The sequence below is a fragment of the Apaloderma vittatum genome, unplaced genomic scaffold, assembly GCF_000703405.1.
Source record: "Apaloderma vittatum isolate BGI_N311 unplaced genomic scaffold, ASM70340v1 scaffold2965, whole genome shotgun sequence".
Lineage (NCBI taxonomy): Eukaryota > Metazoa > Chordata > Aves > Trogoniformes > Trogonidae > Apaloderma > Apaloderma vittatum.
The window spans coordinates 61,824-83,932 of NW_009718600.1; the positions used below are offsets into that span (position 1 = coordinate 61,824).

The following is a 22,109-nucleotide window of genomic DNA, read 5'->3' on the forward strand; positions in this document are numbered from 1 at the left end:
GCAGGTGGGCGTGGATATTGTGGATGCCACATCTGTGGGGATTTGCAAAACTCAGTTGGACAAGGCGCTGAGAAATTTGGTCTAGCTTTTAAGCTAGCCCCGTGTGTGGTCTGAGGTTACTGCCGCCCTAAATCTCCCTGTGATTCTACTGTCCAACTAATTTATTTGTACTATAGTTTAGCTATGGAAGGGGTTTTCTGCAGTGGTTATTTCTATGTGTCAATATATGAAACCATGCAACTGACTTGCTGAGCTGGTCCTTTATGTTGTAACTCTCTTGCACATAAACTCACTGCAAAAAAAATTTCAGAAGACTTTGTCTTTTTGACATTGTACATATTTAGAGCATAAAAAAATAACCCATACCCCCCCCAAAACATGGCGTGTGCATGTCCTGATTTATAATAGAGCATAATGAAAGGTTTCCCATAGCAAAATCCATGAATAACCAAATCCAGAGGAGAAACAAAAATGAAGCAAAACATTAAGAACATAATGGAATCATTGTCTTTAGAAATTAATTGGGAAATCAAACTCTTTGCCATGGCTTTCATTAAGACAATTAACAGCTTCACTATTTTATAGGAATTTGCTACTGACCCTATTTCATTGACAGTTTGCAGAACTGCTATTCACCTTCCTTGAGGCTGACAAAATTACACAGAAACAGCTCTAAAAATATTTGAGCTCTATGTATTGCATTTCTGTTTGTGCTGCAGCACCATTCTCTGTGAGAGAAATAAAGCAAGCACTTAAAAATCTAACCCTGTAGTGTAAATGAAACTAAAAAGCAAATGGACTAGGGCTTTTGAGGGAATTCTTCCGATTTGACCTACTGCAATCAATCAAGCACAATATAGCTTTGCTTTTAATAGATGGAGAAGTGACAAGATCACTGAGAAAGCTTCAACAAAGATTGCAAAAAGTTAGAGTTCTAAGATCTGTCTTGTTTAAATGATTTGCAGAATCTTCCATGCATCTTGCCTGTGGGTGAATACTTTGCAGACTTTTGATCCAATCTGAAAAGTTACTGTGGAATGACAGCCAATTGAGAAAAATATTACAAAATGTCCAGAAGCCTTAAAATAGAGAAAAATGTGCATTCATTTAAGTATAGTTAACATTTTTAACTGGATAACGTGTTCAGAAGACACATGATTGGAATAGATTTTTTTGTGCTTTGAAATATGTTTGAGTATAGAGATGCTTTTGCAGAGAAGCCAGGGCTTCTCTGAAAATGTGCCTTCATTGCTGTCTCTGCAATATGAATTTGTAGCTTTCTCCCTTCACTAAAATCAGTGAAAAAAGGATTATGCTGATGATGAAAGTTCAGCAAGTAGTTGCTGAACTGAACAACCTAAGAAGGTTGCTCAGTTAGTTACTGTACTTTTATTTTTTCTGTTTGTATTTAATATTATTGAGGAGAAGCTGCAGTGTAGTTCTAGGTCAATTATTAGATTAATATGAGAATTATTCTGTCTGTACAGGAACTAAACTCCAGTTCCTCTCAAATGTGTTTTCATGTGCCTTGGACATAAGATTCCAGACTGCTTCAGCTCATTTTTGGAGGGATGGGAAGGGAAGTTAAGTTTTACAGGAATGCTAAGGAGAAAGTGATAGCTGTGCTCAATTTTAATTTCATAGCTCACAGATAGACTTCTCCAGGGCCCAGGTGATTATGCAGACTCTGATTTTGCTCCATAGAAGATCATGGGTAATTTTCCAATTGTTATGAGACCTTTTGGGATTATCTTTGCACTTTTCCTCCTTTGCATCAGTGATCTCATGTTTTACGGCTCACCACTTCTCTTTTGTCCCTTGAGAAGGAAGCCTAGCTACAGCAGAGTTTGGAAATAGGTTTGAAATTTAGGTAATTTTGCAGTGGTAGGGGCTAAGGGCTCAGACATAAGCAGTGGGAAGAAACCTCATTCAGAAGAGGAGGCAGCTGCAGATTTTCTCAGAAAGTTATGTGTTGTAATAAGGCAAAACTTTGCTCTGATATTGCAGAATGAAAGCTTGAAGCACAACTGCACCTTTATTGCATTTCACAGTGCATATTCAAAATTGCCATCTGTTTAGGATGAGGGTTTTTTTTTCCCCAGAAGGACTGCTGATGTTTACCAGATCACCACTGGTTCCCTTTTTATACTTTTGTTTAGCACCACTGTGCAGAGGAATTGCAATGAAAATATTAATGGGTATACTGGAGTAGATGTACTCCTGTTTTAACTAGTATTTGAAGGATGCCATTTCTTCCAACATTATCATCCCTAGTCTGTTTAATATATTGTGTCATTACTAGCCTTGCTGCAGGCATTGCCTTGCTATTTTTTGATATTGCAAGCAGATCCTCAATAGCAGTGGCATCGTGACAGCAGCGTGTTTATGTATTTTCATTTGCTTCTGTGTATTACACAGGTATCATGCTGTAACTATTTCAAAGACATTTATGCAAATTTCTCAGTTTATATGTATCAGACTTTTCTCCCATGATCACTTTTGCCACCTTTTTCCTTTAGAGAATGTACACAGACAATTAGAATAGCAGGTAGAGTCGATTGTGAACATGCTTTTGAAATGGTTTTCCCATAGGAAATGTGATACCATGGAATGTGTGAAAATATCTCTTTTTAATTAAAATATTCAGTGTTTCTTTTCAATTTTAGGTTAATTCTTCAGTAACTTAAGATAAGGTTTGAATGCATGTTTAATCAACTGTACCGTTCCTAAATTATGGGATAATTTCTTGCCTTTCATTTTCTCCCAGTAGAACCATCTTTGACTTTCATGAATATCCAGAATTAGGAAAGAAGAGTGTGAGAGCCTGGAAGAATTTGGATTTTAATAAAGAAAATACGGAGCAGAATTTAGGATGGCCAGTTAGGAGTTTGGTTTTCTGGTTCCATCCCCAATCTGTGCTTCACATTTACTGTGTGATATTGGATAGGTGACACAACCTCTAAGTTTATCTAAATGCTAATATTGGTTAGCTGCATAATGTGATGCTTCCTAAAGCTATCTCAGGTCCAAGGACAGAAAAGTGTCACATGTATGTTTTTAGTGTATCTGCAATAACTGTATGAGCCATTTTTTGCTCACTGTATTCTGGTTGTTCTTTTTTGCTAGAGAAGCAAGATGTAGAAAGATGAAGGTTATAAACTGCATTAAAAAATTAAGGACTCTCAAACTGATTTATATAAAACCTTTGCTTTAATTGCTATATCTTTACCTGAAAGAGGTTCTTCCATCCTTTCCAGTTATTCCCACACCAACACTAAACACAGCTAAAACACAGATGATAAATCTCAAAATGTCATTCCACTCTGTGGACATAATCTCCACTGTTGCAGGAGCAGTGGTGAGAAGGAAAGTAAATCAAACACATTCCCATGACAGTATTAAAAATAAAGCTCCTAAAAAATGATGAATGTCCCCCAATACTTTCACTAAAGAACACCAGACATAAAAAAGGCATTTTTACAACTCCTCATCTCTGTTATCAGGACTGCAGGGGACTGCAGAAATTCCATAGGCACAGAGCCCTGGGAAATGGGGCAGAACTTAAGAAGCAGGTGTTAAATTATAATTAGAAAACACAATATTCACCTATTGTAGGGTTTTATGCCCTGTTAACTATTCTGTGCTTCTGCCAGTGTGATTACAGAGGTGTGGAGATGTGTTTTATTATTCTGTGAAGCAACTTCGCTACCTTACAATTAAGACAGCATAATCATCTTTTAAGGCCAAAATACAAGTACCTTGACAAATTCTGAACTCTTCCTGCCTTTATAGTGTTATTATCAGATAATATGGTGAAAACTAATGTGTTTCAGGAGGCAATGAACTTTTCAAATTTACATTATATTGCTTTTATTAGCTGGGAAAAATATCTATCCTTGAATCATCTAGATGTTTGTCCCCATACATTTTACTTTCCCGATACATACACAGCCAGACACACCCATATGTGAGATAAAGAGCGGCGTAGAAAGCTGAAAATTTTGAAGCTAATTGTACTGTCTAACTTTTAGATAAAAGTGGCCATTTCTGTTTCTTGCCTAAGCTGAAAATGTGAGCATTCGATGTGAATATTGAGGATAAAATTTCCTAGAAACTTGCAAATGCAACTTCCTCTTACCATTTAAGAAAGAAGTACTTCTTCCTTAAATATATTCAGAAAAAAATGGTACAAGCTCAATAACCCCTCTGCCTCTCAGACTTTGAGCAGCAAAAAAAGTTTCTGCTTCATAAATTGAAAATTTCAGATGAAACTATTTGAAGGATGTAGTTTTCCCTTTGTAGGAAATTCTGTGAATGTATTTGTTAGCTTCCTAAGACTTAAAAAAAAATTATATTAGCCCAGTGAACCTAATTTTCCTAGCTTATATCTGATTTCATACTGAAATTAGATTAACTGTGATAGAGTTAGCCTTTGTGAATGCCACTTTTTTCCTCCATCCATCAATTTTCCATCAAAATTCAAGGTAATATAAAGGAAAGCACATAAAAAAGCATGGTGGTGTCTCTGGTGGCAGGGAGGCTGGATTAAAGTGATCTCTAAGGTCCCTTCCAGCTTAGGCCATTCTATGATTCTATGAAAAGAAAATTCAACTCTCCCTGACTGCACATGAATATCATATAGTCATTGTTTTTCACCATTTCACATACAGATGGAGTAATCTGAAGGCATATTGGTGTTGGTGAAATCTGAAAAGATTTTTCTGCTTTTCATTTAAGATGTGGAATATTAAGTAAATTTCACCAACATGTTAAATTTCTTATATATAAATTAATTTTAAGTTTGGTTTTTAATAGTGGTTCTGAATGTACATAGAGAGACAACACTAGCATCAAACTAAGGCTTTACTTAACACCCTTTTTTCTTTAGTGGAGCTGTCAGTGACAGTTCGTCACATGCATTCTCCGTGCTGAGACCTCATTCCTACTCACAAACTGGTGTAACACATTTTAATGTGGATGACACTCAGACCTAAAATCTCTGTATTTGCAAGGGAATTATAATTATACACCTGTGCATATAATTTTATATATATGTATTTGAATTGAGAAACTACAGAGTTAATTGTAACTGGATGAAATTTAAAGAAAGATTGGACCGCTGGTATTTAGTGCAATTAGCAAACCCTGCAATTTTGTATACAGGGTTCCTACAACTGGAACATCTTGTTTGAGTTCAAGCTGAGCCTGTTATCAGATTCAAGCCAAGTACCAAAAAGCTCAGATCTTCTGGCTTCAGCTAACATAAATGCAAGAATCTGCCTCCTCTTCAGAGTGAAAAACAAGGGTTAGTGTTGCAGCCTATTTAGAGCAAGCTATCCCAAACACCCTTGAATATCATTCCTGCAATGCTAATGATTTTCTTTTTCCTGTCTGAGTTAATACTGATGCATCACTAAATGTATTGAATTTCTGATGATTCAAACATAATACACCAAAATGGAAGCAGATCTAAATTAGGATATTTTTGATATGGATATATCGAAGTTATATTGAAAGCTGAAGCCTTCAGAAGCTAGTAACAGCTTGGCTGTATTTTCTTTTATGTATTGTCTTCTAAAATATTCATTCCTCTATGGAGGCTTTAAAATCAGCATGCCAGATTTGTGATGTTAGCTGCCTTCTCTCTGGCAGACTCCCATGTCTAAACTTCGTTCTGAAGTAACTATCAGTTCAGCACGGCAAACCAGGGCTGTGATTTAGTGGGTTCTCTTATTTAAATTGTCCTTTTAGAACAGATTTATTGTGCTGCAAGGTCTGGAGTTTTTTGTTTGTTTGTTTTAAACCCAGTGGATTTATCTACTTTAAAGGGAAATATATTAAGAAAATTAACACAACCAAATTATTTCACACACTTCCAAGCATATTGGATATGGGGTTTTGTTCTTCTTTAAAGCAGGTGTATGAAAGAAGATACTATGTGGTAAGAATTGATAGACGTTATGCTTTTTAATTTTTAATCATTCAATGTGGCTCTTCAGAGAGAAAAAGGCTACTTTTAATGGTGTTTTTTTAATGCAGCAGAGATAGATATGTCGCTAGGAGTTAACTAGGAATTAAAATTATGCAAATGGTTGTAATAATGAGACGTCAGCAAGAAATATGGAAGTATTTCTATTTTAAATCCTAAGGACAACTCTCTGTTACAAAAACTACTAAGAAAACCAGTAAATTCTCAATTTCTCAATGACTTGAAATCAAGAGCGAAACCTGGGTTAGAGCCCAGGGTGGTGGAATAAGCTGCTAAAACCCATCTCCTGCAAACTTCTTATCTCCCATCCCACCACTGCTGTCTCCTTTCCTATGGTCCAGCTTCCAGGCTCGTGTGCCACTGACTCAGGCTCAGGCTCAGAATAAGGTGCTGTCCCTGCACTTTTCCACACCAAGTTTCCGGAGGGCTTTCTATGAGGCATTTAAAGCAGAAAGGGTCAGTTTTTTAGTCTGAGCCAGGATTGAGCTAGAGGCTGAAGAAGCCCCTTGGAGCAGCTGATGTGGGTGTGTAGGAAGGGCGCTGCCCTGCATGAGGGACCATGGGGGAGCGATGCTGGGGACCTGATCCTCACTTGGTCAGTCGGGGAGAGAGACGTTGACTCTGCAGCTCATGAGCATGTTCTTGCCCATGGGTCTGTGTAGTGTTCTATGTCTTCTCTTTCTCAGGTCCTGCGACGACCAAGAAATGGAGTCTGATTTGATTGTAAATTGGTCGTGCGCAAATGTCAGGGAAAGCTAATCTCTTTGGTTTGCAAGGGAAGGTTTTGCTGATATTTATTGCTGTAATAAAAGAACCTGAATCATTAAAGCTGAACCGTGTTCCCTAGAGAAGTGTGAATAATAGTTTTTGGGTTAATTCTTTTTTTCCAATTGCAGGTTCAGTGAGTGAGAAGCTGCCACAACGAGAAGGTGCAGGAAAAACAGGTAAATATCTTAGTTGGCCCTTAAATAGAAGCTAAAATAGCTGTGGGATACCCCATTGTGATTTTCCATAGGTTTAAATTATCAGTGTATATTCATCATGTATTATAGCTGCATATATAACATGTATACATGCATACATGCTATTAATTTTCCATCTGCACTGTAAATATTTACTAAATTTATGAATATTCATGTATATATATGTATGCATGTATATAGACCTATATGCATAGACGCTATATTTTTCTAGTCTCAGCACTACAGACTTTGCTATTTTGTGCTGTTTGGAAGACAACTTTTCTTCCCATAGCTATACTCTGAAATATTTTCCCATACTGTTTGCTTGCCCTGGAGGACAGATTATTCTGTCTGTTTGATAAAGACAGTATTCTGCAGTCCCAAAATGTCAGGAACTGGAGCCCCCACTTTATTTCCATAGCAGACAGTGCTTAAGTCATCTTGGACCCAGTACTTTGCTCTATATTATGATTAATACATCTGATGGTTTACATTCGTAGCCAGAGGACTGTTATTGTTAGAGACAGATCATGGTGTATATCTTGTTGGCAGGACAAAATCTGATGTCATTCCAATGCAGTTGGTAGATTTAAATTGCGAGAGGTCTTTTAACGAAGTTAAAACTTGCACTCTCCCAGCACTTTAAAGAATTTTTAATTCAGATGAAAATAATGTACTGAATGTTGCTGTCAGTTACTGCCATAAACTAATTTTAAAGAATTTTTTCATATTTGTGCTAATGTTAGTGACTATCTGTTTGGTACACTGTAAATATAATTGAAATATTTTTTTATAGGAACTTCTGCAATGTTGTAATATACCCAACATTTAAATAAACTATTGGGCTGTTAGGCTAAGAAAATCAGTACTTTAAAGGCTAACAATTACAAAGTACTGGAAAAATTGTTTCTTCATTTATTTCCAGACATATTGTGGGTTCCACTAACCTTAAGTTACCCATTTGCTCTAGGCCAGGACTTTCATTTTCAACATTCAGCCGAATGACCTATCCCATATACAAAACTTGCTTGGAATCCTTCTTTTTTGTTTGTGACTGGTGGCTGAGCTGCTTGACTCTGAATGAGCAATCACAGAACAAGGAGCTTAAATTAACAGAATTTGTCAAGTCTTCCTTCGCATCTCATGTATTCGTGTCTAAAATGACACGGCTGCATTTTATTCACACCTCAGTTTTATTCTCCATTGCAAGCCTGCAGCCCGAAGTGCTTCTGATCTTGTTCCCCAGTGATCCCTGTCTTCCTCTCCCCACCCTTCTTCCAGCCAACCACTTCCTCATCCTTTAAATAAAGCCATGTGTTGGAGACACCACCACCTTTTCAGAGACCATCACAGAGTAATGACCAGGACCAGCTCTTTGAGTTAAAGACTTGTGCTTCGGCTTTACAGTCAGTGTAGTAAAAAGTATTTTGTAGCTCAGCTTGAAAGGGCACAGCAGCAGTTTTGGAAATGACTAAAAAACCCTCCCTACCTCTGCTGTAACCCAGCAAGCTTAGGCAGATTCATGACTTTGTCACTGCTGCAGAGGACATGCTGCAGACCTTCAAGTGCATTCCTGAGGACTCCACTCAAGAGACAGCGTAGACTTAGCCCGAGTCAGTCTCTTCTTCCAAGATGTCTCACAGACGCTCACAGGAGAAAGTGACCCGGTGGGCCATGTCTGTTGCAGCTGTGCACCTCGCTTTCTCTATGTATTCCAATACTGAAAGAAAATTTCCAGCAGCAAATTTTGGAGGCCAGGAACTCTTTTTGCATGTTTGCAAATTTGCACATTAAACTGAACAGCAGTAAAGCTTAAAAGATAATTTCTAAAGCATTTTCTCTGGCTCCACAGTTCCTTCCTCTATCACAGGAAAATGTTCAGATTATCTGAAAAGCACAGGTGTTAGAGATGGGGTCATGTCCTTTTTCTCTGATTCTTAGCTATCTGCAGGACTATGTTCTTGGTAACTGAGCTCTGACAGCAAGCAGGATGATTTCTCTTTAAATGTACGCACATATGGACTGATGTGCCTGTGCCATCCAGGAAACAGATGCAATTAACATGTGAGATAGCCAATTAACATGAAGATGAACTGCTTCACAGTTTTTGCTGTCTACTGAATGTTGTTTTGAACAATGAATGTCATGTGCCTCTTTATTCTTAACAGAACAGGTTTTTATGAAAAGGTGACATACCTGCCAGAGTGCAAACAGTAAATGAATGCTGGTGTCTTCCTGTAGATTAAGGGTAGTTCAGAAGCTGTTGTAGCTGCTCTAGTTTTGGAGTGCAGTTAATGCCTTTTGGATTGTACAGCTATCCTGTTCCAACAGTTTGGTTCATTGGTGATGGAAACCACACCTGTTTCTTTCTCTAGGGTGGGAGCAACCTGAGTCCAGTTTAATGACTGAACCATTAAACATAGAATCATAGAATGGCCTAGGCTGGAAGGGGCCTTAGAGATCATTTGATCCAACCTCCCTGTCATGGGCAGGGATGCCTCTCAACTAGATCAGGCAACATCTGTTGAATTTTTTACAAAAATAATAATAAAAATTGATAAACTGTTTTAAATGCTGCTTGAACAAAGTTCAAGAAGTTAATTTTGATCGGTCTGATGATCACTAAAGTTACAGCTGTCTGAATTTCAGGTAATAATCTATGATCGAATGTGTCACAAACTGAAATTGTGTACCGAAAAGTTAAAATGTCATTTAAACTCAAAATTGAGTTTCTGTCTGGGGTCTTGGTAATATTTACCTACCATAAGATACTCTCTGAAATTCATGATTTTCTGAATAACGTACTGATTGATGATCTAAATATATGTCTTGATTCTCAGTACCCTGGGTTACTTGATGACCTCTGAAATTAATCAATGGTCTTATTCTACCACCCAGAGGACACCACAAAACCACTAGCGAAAGCAATGAGAAGTGACATTTGGTTATGACATTGAAGCAAAGTATCCTGTCATTATTACATGGACATGAAAAAAGAGCATTCTTAAAAGAAAACTCCTTATGCTTTGGTTAAAAAGTTTTGCAGTGAAAATAAGTTTCTACTGCTGCTGCTTTGGTTTTCTGAAAAGCATGGAGGTTAGTGTTCCATGGCTGCAAATCTGTTTTTGCCTTCTATCACTATTTACCTGGTGTCTGTATTTGCTGTGAACTAGGTTGTGGCCTCCAGAGGTGAAGATCAGAGTGCCTCCAAACCCTCTGAATGATTTGCATGAAGACAATACAGATTTACAAGAAAAACCTATGATGGTGACAACAAACAGAACAGGAGGAGTCTGTTCTGAATTGCAGCAGCAAGGAGAAATAGATACAAATAATGTGTTAGACTTAAAGCTACTGTGTGCTTTTTGCCTAGTAAGGCTGTGTGCAAGAGAAAGCTTCTCACTTACCGTTGGTTCTAGCTTCTGTGAAAATGTCAGAAAACAATCTGGAAACTATTGGTCTGAGATGCAGTTACGGAACTGCAAGAAATGCTGATAAAACCCTTGCATGGAAGATGCTGTTTACTGTTGGACATATCGGTCCTGGAGTTAGCTCTGTGCTACAGGAAACAACAATTGCAAAATATGTACTAGCAAGGTCTACTAAGTCATATTTACCCAATATCTGCAATAACTTAAAGTAAAGAAAATTTTCTCACAGAATACTAACTTAAATATCTTTTCATATTGAATTTTTCTTTTCCAGCACTATGTCTACTGTGTTCCAGCACTGTGTCTACTGTGTCTACTGAACCTAAAGTTTTATTGAACCTCACATCCTCTTATCATTTCTGTAAATCTTCCTCCTTTTCTTGCAGCAAAGGTTGATAGTGGACGGATGGAGATGGCTGACCAGAGGATAAGAATTATACGGACAATATTCTAGTTCTTTAATCTGTGACTCTTGTTTATAAAATCAGATTGACTCTTAAACAGGCTTTGCTGTGCCAAAACAAACTTTCCTTCAATTTTAAGGTGTCAACATGTCTGCAGCCACTCATTTGCCTCGGACTGCTTTTGCTTCCACAGGTCTTACCCCTTCTCTACATTTGTGCAATTTTCTTTACAGATGCTGGTTTGATCAGTTATAATCTATAGGTATCAATGTGCAGCATTAGAAATTAAGAATTGTTGTCCAGAGAGTGACCCTATTACTTAAAAGGCTGTGCAATCATTTAATCAGACATAATCTCAAAAAACATCCATTTATAATCTGTAGTCTGCACGCGTAATATATTTGTGCTGTGTAGTACCTATAAATAATGTTTAAATTACTGTTTGTTTACCGGCCGGGGCTATGTGCAAATCATTAGTATCAATCACGTATGTACACTTATTTAGCTTACTCTCATAATTGTAGTCTCCTTGCAAATCTTTTCCATTCTGAATTCAGATGATGCCTCAGCTCCTGCGCTGGAGACTCAGCCTCAAGGTGATGAAGAAGGTGAGCAACATCGAATGCAACCTTAAGAGTTAGAGCAACTTCTGGGGCAATTGCAAGAAATAAAAAGCATCGGTATTTTTCTACAGATAAAACCAGCAAACACAATAGAGCCTTTACTAAAGAGCAATAAATTTCGTGTGATAGTTTTGGGATGACACTGTAGCTAAGGAGTCTGACATTACCAATTTTAATTGTCACTACTCAAGGCAGAGACGGGTTTTAAACCTGAACCAGAGTGCAGGTTAAAACTGTATGGCTAAATAAGGAAGTTAAAGGATAAATTCTGTCCTCAGCATATTGTCTAGTAATGTTAAGGTTGATATTTTGTCAGGCTTATTTGCCTCTGGGGAAATTCAATGCTCTGTAAATGGAAAGCTCAAGGCCCATATGCAATGATAGTCCTAGATTTTGGCTGCTTTACCACTTACTACAAGTCTCACAGAATCTGATCTGAAGTAATTGCATATTTTGGGCCCACACTGGGATATTTTTGTTCTGATTAAACACAATTTTAGTCTACAAGTATTTCTTTTAACCTACTCTATAAATGGGATAAGAAAGGAACTATTCATGGCTTTTCATGAATAAAGGTTTTAACTGTCCTAATAAAAAACAATGTGTCCTTTTCCTTTGTTGATCCATGTGTCTTTAAAACTGGCTACTTGCTACTCAGCTGATAGTAACTTTAAAAATAATTTATAATATTTACAATTTTTTGTTGTTTTTTTTTCTTTTTTTTTTTCCAGATATAGCTTCTCGTTATCCTACATTATGGACTGAGCAAGTAAAGAGTAGACAAAATAAAACCAATAAAAGCTCAGGTAAGTTCTTACTTTGCAAAGCTCCTGTGAAGACATGCATTAAGCATTGTTAAAAATGAAGCCACTTAATTGAAAGCCATTTAAAAAAAAATTATGCTTCCACTCTCATCATATGATAGCAACTTAATGATTTGCATTGTGATGGCTTTGTAGGGTCATATATTGCACATTCCTTTTGTATGAAAACATTTTTGGCCAAGCTTTACTAGGGGTAAATAGATATTACTCCAGTAAGGTCTCTGGCTCATATCTGTTTGCATCTGTGTGTGAATCCAACATTTATTTTTTGCATCCTCTCTAGTTATTTGCCAACTTTTATTTTATTTTTTTTGAATGGTATGTAGCAAGAAGGTGCTTGGAAAATGACAGTGTGGTTTACATATTTGGTCATAATCTTAGGAGGCAAACCTTAAAAGAGGAAAACTCCCATCAGAAACCAGTTGTCTGTTAACAGGATATTGGACAGTGTTACCTGTGTTTTGCTACATCACTCACCTGTTATTTACAGACTGATGACCAGTTTACTGTGAATTAATTATGTTGCCTTTTTTATAAGTGCTGAATTTTGGCTTTACTTTTTTTCACTGCTTTTCGGAACTGAGCTTGTAAACCTGGACTAGGAATGTCAGGCGAATGTCCTGAGACTGAAATTTCTAATGTATTCATACACATTCTGTGCTTTGGTGGACTATAAATTTTTATGTCTTCTGTACTGTTCCTCCCTTTCAGTGGAATAAGCTATAGAGAATCTTCCTGAGTTTCCTGGTTTCTCTTTCTCTGGAAAAATGTTTAATTTGAAAGGGAACATTAATAATGCAGGTTGTGATTCAGTAAATCACCCAAAAGCACACTTCAGATCCAGTGGAAATTGAGTTGTGCTTGACATTAAGTACTGTGCTTAAGTGCTTTACTGAATTGCGGCCCAAAAGGATTTAAAAAGACAAGTCATCATCATAACAAAGAAAGACATATCCTTACTAAAGGGTTTATAGATTCTTTATATAAGCTATTTTTAACATCAAAGTAATAATTATTAATATTTTCCTCTCCTTGATTTGCCAGTACATGCTTTAGGGTAGGACCTTAAACAGCATAGACAGGACTTTGAAGCAAACACTTTCCATGCTGGAGATTTATTCTGTCATTGCTTTAGTCAGTATTAGCAAGAACAGGATTCCTTTGGGATTTCTGTTCTGTCAAATACATGTATAGAACTATGTTACTTTTATGAGTGTTTATTTAATTTTTACAATGCTAAAGACTAGATCCAAATCAAGAATTCTTGAGTTTGCAGTGCAGATGCTGGATGCCAAATGCCAAATCTTCAACACACACACACACGGACAAAGAAAAGGTAGTTTTATTACTGGGAACTTGTAACCTCTGCTCCATCTAAAGACATATTTAAGAAGGAATAGGAACCAGAAGCATAATCTACCTGCCTTATGATTGTTAATGTTAGGATCAAAAGCATGGTTGTGTTGGATTTGCGAAAAAAAAAGGATTTGCTCACGACTGTATGTCCAGGGGATCTCTGAGGGGCTAGCAGATGCTACAGTCTGTGGAACCTGAACTAGCGGAAGTAAGTCAGCAGACACTATGCAGCCAAACTTGCTTTAATTTGTGGGCATACCTGACGTTCCAGAAGGGACCACTGCTCTCTCTGATGCAAATTCCCTTGTATATGCTGCATCACGTAATCAGTCAATTGATACCGCTAAAAACAGTTTCTTCACCAGGTGTACTAGGCAGTGTCTCTCTTCCAGACTCTGGAGTATTAGTGTGTGTCAGTGAGAGTATATTTATAAGGTGTCTTGATGGCTGAGCCTCAGTGATACTCAGTAAACACGTTTTTTAAGATCTTGAAAAAACTAGTTTAGTTTTTCCCCTTATTACCTCTTGAAATGATGCTAAGGCTTTTGGGAACATCCACAGAGAATGAACTCTGGGCTGCTACGTGTGTGGAATAGGAAAGACCTCATGACTGAATCCGCTGGACTGTAAACTAACCACCTTTGGACATCCAGCCTTCAATCTAAGGGATAAATACAGATGTCTTCTTTACTCAGTTTGCTTAGCAAACTCTCATTCAGACTTGGTCATACAAATACCAGAAAGCTTATTAAAGTGTATTTGTCTGAATAAAACAAGGAGAATTTATATATGCATATGAACTGTGTTTATTAAAAAAAAAAAAGATAAAGCCCAACTTATTCATAATAGGATAAATTTTCCTTTGTTGTTCTGTAGTAACCCAAAGAAATTCTTTCTTTCAAATAAATTCTTCAGGTGGAAATAACACTATGACCTAGCCCAGACTGTAGAAAATCATTAAAGAAAAATAATAATGCTATAAATTTTAGGCAAACTCTGTATATCCTACTTAAAAGCTGAGTCTTTTAATCTGTATTGCTTTTATATTTTCTTCTTTTTACCTGAGTATATATCCTAGTATGCCATGGTCAACAAGTCATGATCATAAAGAAACTTGTTTTGACCTGAGAAGCCAGTCTCTTGGGAGAATGATTTTGTGAGTTAACGACCACAAATTACTACATTAAACTTACTTATCCTGAAGTAGTTTGCTTCTGCTCGTCTGCAGATGAACTGCCAACTACGATTAGCCAGTAAAATCAGCATAAGCTTTTAGGTTTTGGAAGATAGAAAATAACGGCTCAGGAAACTCAAGTTTGTATTAGTTATCTAGTGTTTTCATTTGATTAAATCAGCCTAAATTAATTTAGCACTGAGTGATGGCATTTGCGAGACTTGAAGATGCAAGGCATGAAATTACTGGATTACGTGTTCCTGCTCTATAATGACTTCTAGTGCATATTCTTTTTTGTTGGTTCAGAGAAATAGGCCTTCGCTGCTCACTAAAAACATTTGTAGAGTAGTATTTAACCAATTAGCTTTTGATGACAAAATATCACTGCTGGCAAAAACCACATTGACATCGGGTCATGTAACAATGGCTCTGTTTAGAGTAGTGAATTTGGGTAGAAACATCTTTGGTTTAGTTCTTTTTGTGTGTTGAGGATTTTCAGATTTTTTAAAAATACTTCTTTCCAGAATTACAAAAAAAAATAAATATGCATCTGATTTCTAAAATAGCATAGTGTTTGCTGAGATTTTTTTTTTTTGCATATGCCTTGGTGCATTTGCAGGTAGTTTATGATTTTTTTTTTAATTGTTGTTTCTACTAGAATTTTTACCCCCCACTCCTCATTTCTTCCTCTACTTCACAGAAAACATTGTGGGTTTGCCACACTGGATTGACAAAACCTAAGAATTATAGCAACAGCTGTCATATATAAAAAGAAATGCATTGAAAACACTGAACACGGGAACATGGGTTCCGATGAAGGGATCAAAATGTAGCAGCCCACATGCTGCTGTCTGTAGGTGATCTCAGTGTCTAGCCTCGTGCTGCAGCTGGGGGAGATGCAGCCAGGGCGGTCAGTGGAGCCTGGAGAGCAGCCCACCTCGTTGTACGGCCAACACCTGCATTTGGTCAGCTAACTAGATAACTGGGCTTCACCAAGTGTGGTGGCTAGATTAGATCTCTATCCTCTACGAAGGTATCTGTGCTATAGATGAACTTTATCCCTGCCTCCAGTATCGATTGAAAATCCAAGTAGTGTTCTTTTAGAGCTTTTGTATTGTATTGTGACTGAAGGACAGAAGTTTTTTTGCCGAGTAGAAGCTGAATATTTTGGGCTATGCCCTCCACGGTTGCCCGTTGCTATAATCTCAGGGTCAGGTGCAACCTTGATGCAGGTGGAGAACGTGCCAGTGCAGATACTTTCCCGTCACCTAACAGGGAATGCGCAGTTCCCTGAGGAGAGCTCAGTCTGCACTGTAGATCTTTTAGGTTCTCCTTTGTTACATCTGCTCTACCAGCAGTTTATATTCCAGTGAGATCCTTGGGAACCGAGCGTGTCATTTTTCAGAGGATGTATGCCCTCTTTAGAGTTTGAGTATAGGCAAACGAAGGGTAGTTTAGTTATTTTCACAATAGGCAGTGAAGTTTAAGATATGTTTTGTTAGCTTGAATTTAAGAGCCAAATTTTTCTAATAGTCTGTTGTGGGACCACTTCCATGAAAAATAAATAGGGTGAGTTTAACTGATAACATTGTTAATGCTCACAAAATTCTTAAAGTACTGAGTAATTTCTAAGTACAATCTGTACACTGCACAACTGAGAATAAATAATACTCAGTGTAAAATTCAATTAATTTTGCCAACACAGCATGCAAAAAGTCATCTTCATCCATAATCTGGAATGTACTTGCATATGTACTTAAGGTCTTTAGAGATTCTGGTGATAAGATAGTTCAAGTTAAAAGAGTCCTGGTTAAATAACATGTTGTTGACTAAGACACAGTACAGTTTCATATATTGACTATTCAGTTCTATTCACTAATTATTAATAGATTTATATTCTGTTTCCTTAAAGGTTGAACAGTATGGCCTTATTAGCACTAATAATTTATGTGTTCATTGATCAGTTGTATGCTTTATTTAATGAACATTGTAAAATGATTGTTGTTTATTTTGTCAATAATCCAGTATAACTGGCAAAATAGAAAACAGGACGAAGTTGTTGCATTTCTTTGTACTTTACTGAACTTGACTTTGACTGGTGTTAAATCTTAAATATATGAAATGAGTGAGTAGCAGTTTAGGGCCCCTGGCAGTCAATGGTAGAACTCCCAGAGTTTGAACAACCATTCATACTCTGACTGCTTGCTACTAGTTTACCCAGTAGTCCACGTTTCGTCTGAACCGGGCACAAACACGTGACATAGCACTTGTGCCAGCTTCGTGCTTTCTGCCAGCTTTATGCTTATATGCTTTAAGCAGGTGCTAGAGGATAAACCATACATGATCCAGCATAAAATAGGGTTGGCGCAGGGTAAACTGGTCTGGCATAAAGTCTGTTGAGGCAGAGTCGGGCTGTCAAAATTCTTAGCCCATCTATGCAAAAAGCTGTGGTCATGTGATTATCACATTTTTCATCCAGGACAAAGAATCCTGAATCAGAATTCATTGTCTCTTCAAACTATGGCTTTAGTGACTTCAGGAGTACCCAGATTCCAGCCACTGTACATGGATATTCTGGTAATGTAGAATCATATTCAGTTTAATTTTCTGTTTCGGCTGTGAAAGGAACACATAGCTTTTTATTTATTTTTCTGGCACTATGGAGTAGTGTTTTATTGCTGCCATTTTACTATAGACCATCAGTTTCAGGGCTTTAAATATCTGTTACAAGATTTTTATCAATTAGCCCTAGAGGGCTTGATCCAACAGGAGTTTCATTCTCAAAATGCTATCTGGGAGAATACTGAAGTGCACATACAGTAATTTAGTATAGACTGGCTGCAAATGAAAACAGTTAGTATAATGTATGCTGTGGATACATTCCTAATAGACTGAAATATGGAATTTAAAGTGATAGTGTAACTATCAAGTATGTCTCTGTGTCTGTATCAAGTAGCTGCTTGTGTTTGTCTTTATAGTCTGAATCTGCTGGCAAAGTCTGCCAGTGAGGCTGATGAGTGCGACAGTGACATTCTAAGATTTGAATGCAATTTTTATTGCCTTGTCATCTGACTGCTGTAAAGCATTTGTACATATCAGTTTTTCTCACATGGAAACTATATTGGTTGTCAGTGAGGTTTCTCTTTTGTTAGCTTGCTTTGTTTTGTTTCTGAGAGGCAGCTGTTCCAGTGGGATCCCCGTGCACTAATCATTCTCTGAAAGTCACCTTCTTACAAAAGACGAAGACAAACTATGTTCCATACTCCAATGCTCACAGTCATTCCAAACTGAACCTAGCTAATGTCCTCTTGCTATGCCTATCCTGGCAAAATTGAGCCCTGAAGTTAGAAAAGCCTGCATGAAAAAAACAAAAACAACATTTTCTTTCAAGAGAAATAAATGTAAGAGTTTGTATGTCTGCCCAATCACATCAATTCTAATAGCCATTCCTTTCTAAGCATGGGGAAATGAGTAACCTAGACACAAGAAAATGAATAACAACTCAGTCCCTTTGTATTTATTGTCATTAATTGTTGCATTTTCAAGATGTTACTTTTAATATTGACTGAAGATAGATTATGAGCAGTTGAAGATGTGTGAGCTAGCGTGAGAAAAATATGATTCAATTGCATGCTCCTAGATACACATTCATTACCAATTAATTAGAAGTTTTCTAGAATTATTTTGAATTAGGCTTACAATGTGAAAATTTGAAGTATGAAACCAGTTATAACAGAGGGGAATAAAAAAGGATATCATAACTAACTGAGAAAAGAACACAGAGGAGGAGGAAAGTTTTTTAAAAGCTCATTGCCCTCATTTTTCAGCAGGGATTCCTAGTAAGTCATATGTCGGCTTGCAGAACCCTGGCTAATTTTCCACTCTCAAATTTGCTTGTATTCAGCATTAAAGGAGGAGCAGGTGAGGACTTTAGAGAAAATAACTGCAAAAAAATCCTGCTCACTCTGAATGTTATGCTATATTAGACACTCAGAAATTAAATGAATATATAAAGTAGGCTTCTGTAGGAAAATAGCCTGTGTAGGAGTGATTCATTAGTCACAAACCACTGAATTATGTAAGAAAACAGTCTTTTTAACCTGTTACTACCTCATTTCAATACTAAAGACAGTATTTCCTTCCAACAATTGTTAGATATCAGCCACAGTCAAAGATGGATTTGCATTCCCAAAAGTGTGTTGTAAATACAGCCATTAGCTGTAGCTGGAGAAACCAAGAGCCTGGGAATAAATTGCTGAAATATAGGTTTCTTTTACCTTCATATGCCTTAGGATATCTGGTATTTGCATCAACTAGGAGTTGCGACATTGTACTGGAAATCTGTGATAGACACGTAGGTTTGATAGTCCAGACTAACTGAAATGTCATTGAACTGAGCTCTAAGAACCACAATTCAAGCCATGAAAGGAGAGTAGAAGACAGAAGCACTGTTTTTAAATAAGCCTTCAAACATGTCAATTGGCTGTTAAGTCCACACATGGATTCTGTCAATGGAAACTCAGTCCCTTCCAGATGGGTGTTCAGCCTCTGCCGAATTTTGGACAAGTTCAGTTTCAGATATTATTACTGTGAACTTTATAGCTTGGACTCATCAGCAGATCAATTTCCTACATAAAAAAAGTCAGTAGAGTTTTTTCATGACACCTCCCAGCTGAACTCTGAATGTTTTGTGATGGCCACGGATCTGGCTTCTGGGCCGTGTAAAATTTGTGGGCGCTGGAAGAGATCAGCTGGTATATTTGTTGTTTGGCCTGCTATCTCAGTAAGTTGTGCATGGAAGATAAAGAGAAAAGCATTGTGAGGAAGTTATGTAAGAAAAACTGATACAGAAGAGGACTGGAAGCTTCCAGGCCCACAGTCTTATGACTTTCTCAGACTCTTTGTGTTGGCTCTGGTTGCTAACTCGCTAAATGTTTCCTTTAGAGTTCCTGAATGAATTAAATTATTTGAACTGTAATCTGTGATTTGTATTATACTATATAAACAATATTGTCAAGAAATTATTGGGGAGGAAGATGCGTGAGACACTATCACATCTTGTTATATCCCCTACGGTTTGCGGGGTTTTTTTTTCATATTTTGAAGGGTAGGAGGGAGTTTGCTTTCCTCCTCTTCCATTTTTTTATTTTTTATTTTTGTCAAGAATCAGAATAACTTCCTGGTTTCAGGATACTTCTTAGCATCTAAAAACCTGTTGGCTTTGCAACTACTGATGGTTCACATCATTTGGGCCAATCAGTGAATGATTGACTTAGTTCCTAATGGAGAACATTGTCTTACTTTTCAGTAGCAATTTTTAATGATATCCTAATCTTGATTTAGCTAGTACACAAAGAAAGAACAATACTCTTCATCCTTCTCACATGTGAAGAAAATTACTCTTCATACTCTTTGGTCCTCTTTGCTTTAATAGCCTTGTTTCACCTTGTCTTTACTTTATTTGCCTTGCCATGCCGTGCCTGTCCTAAATTGGTGAAGGAAGATTACAGTTTTCTTTCAGTTCTTTCAGCCTCTTCCAAGAACATAAAAGTCCAGACCTCCCCACAGTGCTTTAATATTATGATACATTCTTAATTTGCAAGCTGCTGGATCATGCTTATTATAGTACTGTCCTATCTTTAATAATCCTTTTCACAAGCATTTTCCTTTATCTTCATTTCAATGTTATATATTAGTTCAAAACTTAAAGATCAAGTACTGACATTTTCAGTTTTTTCATCCCACTACAGAAGATCCTCCCATCCTAAACCATTTAAATAAGAGTTCTGTTTTATATCCAATTGATGTTCTTTATGCTCAGGATGTTCCAGGGTTTTATTGGGCCCCCACTGGGGGGAGAAAAAAAAATTTAAAACCCTAGTTTATGCAAGGTTGATAATTTATATTTTATTGCATGTGTTAAAATTTGCTGCCAAAAAGATAGCAATCTTTCCTGGCCATTTTTAATTATGTTACATTACTTTCTGCAGCAAGTAAATGACACAGCAGGCCTGCTTGAAGTTCTCCTTCAGTTTTAAGACATGCACTCCCCCACCTACCTGCAGCTTTCCAGTTTACTAGACATCAGATTGCATAATCATAAAAACATCAAGAAGCTTTATAAATCCTAGCTGGACTGTCAGGCTGACAGTTTAATGACAGATTCAAGAAAATCACTTAAATCGCAGTATTTCTAGCAAATAGATTAATCTTTCAGTTAGGACAGTCCAGAACTGGCTATGGCTATACTATGGTTGCTGGGTTGTGCATAAAAGATAGATCTTTCAAATTTTGCAGGTAGTTATAGTCCAGCACCTTGCTGACAGTAACATCTGCCAAGGCCTTTCATCATCATCCCAGTGACTCCATAATTAGGAGAAAATATCCATGTTCCATGCAGATGTGTCTTTCCTTCCCTGATCCCCAAGCCAACAACCTCAAAAGCAAAGAACACGAACAGTAAGCTTTACATATCTTTATCAATACAGAAAAGGTAATTTTTTTCTTGATTCTGATCCACTTTCTTGGGCAAGAGGTCTGGGTCAAGTGTGAACATATAGGATTAGGCATCTAAATTTGCAAACTGGCATCTAAACAACTTTCTTTTTTTGTTTTATTCTGCAATATTAAGAATCAAATACTACTCTTGAGATCAAGCCAGTAAAAAAAACCAGAATAATATTACAAAATAAAAGAAATACCTGCAGATGTTAGAGATTTTTGAGACTTTTCTTTTCAAAACTTCAGTAAATTGGTGGCTATGCCCTTGAACAAGAAGAAACCTTCTTTGGAATATAGATGGTGAAGAAAGTTATTCCATCACTTCAATAATATCCACCAAACTCTTTCCTATATTTTGCAAGGTTAAAAACTCCTTCTGTCTTCATCTGTGAACTGATAAAAACACTAACATTAAGAAAACTCAAAATTTTAAGTTTCACTCTTAATTTTAGTCAAAGTAATCCAGTGAGCTGTTCTGGCAAAAATATTCTGGTTTTTTAAGGCAGACTAAACTGTCCTGAGGGAAGCAATTTTCTCTTTCTTCCATGAGGATAAATCAAGTAGCCAACTGTCCACCTTTCCAATCATTAAGAAGTGTTCTAAAAAATAGCCAAAAACATCTATGGCAAAATATTCCCTTGTTAATGTATTATGTGAATTGTGGAATTCTTCTGCTTGATCTGACAATGTTCTGTACAAAAAAACTTATGACTGCTGTTAATGGAAATACTGACCACGGCAGAACCAGTAACCATGTAACATGAATCAGCCCTGGTGGCTGGAGTCAAAATTTTACCTTAGTTTCCTGACATGTACATTTCTGACAGTCTGAATTTATTTCTAGA

General features: G+C 37.0%; 1 protein-coding gene across 1 annotated transcript in view; it reads left to right on the forward strand.

Moving 5' to 3' along the window:
• The window catches only part of SMOC2 (SPARC related modular calcium binding 2), a gene marked incomplete at both ends in the record, with an annotated part of 62,301 nt that overhangs the window by 16,062 nt on the left and 24,130 nt on the right, over positions 1-22,109 (forward strand). Inside the window, 3 exons of the mRNA XM_009870300.1 lie at positions 6,886-6,933; positions 11,344-11,394; positions 12,141-12,215. Coding sequence (XP_009868602.1) covers positions 6,886-6,933; positions 11,344-11,394; positions 12,141-12,215 — 174 coding nt within the window. The remainder of the gene's footprint in view (positions 1-6,885; positions 6,934-11,343; positions 11,395-12,140; positions 12,216-22,109) is intronic.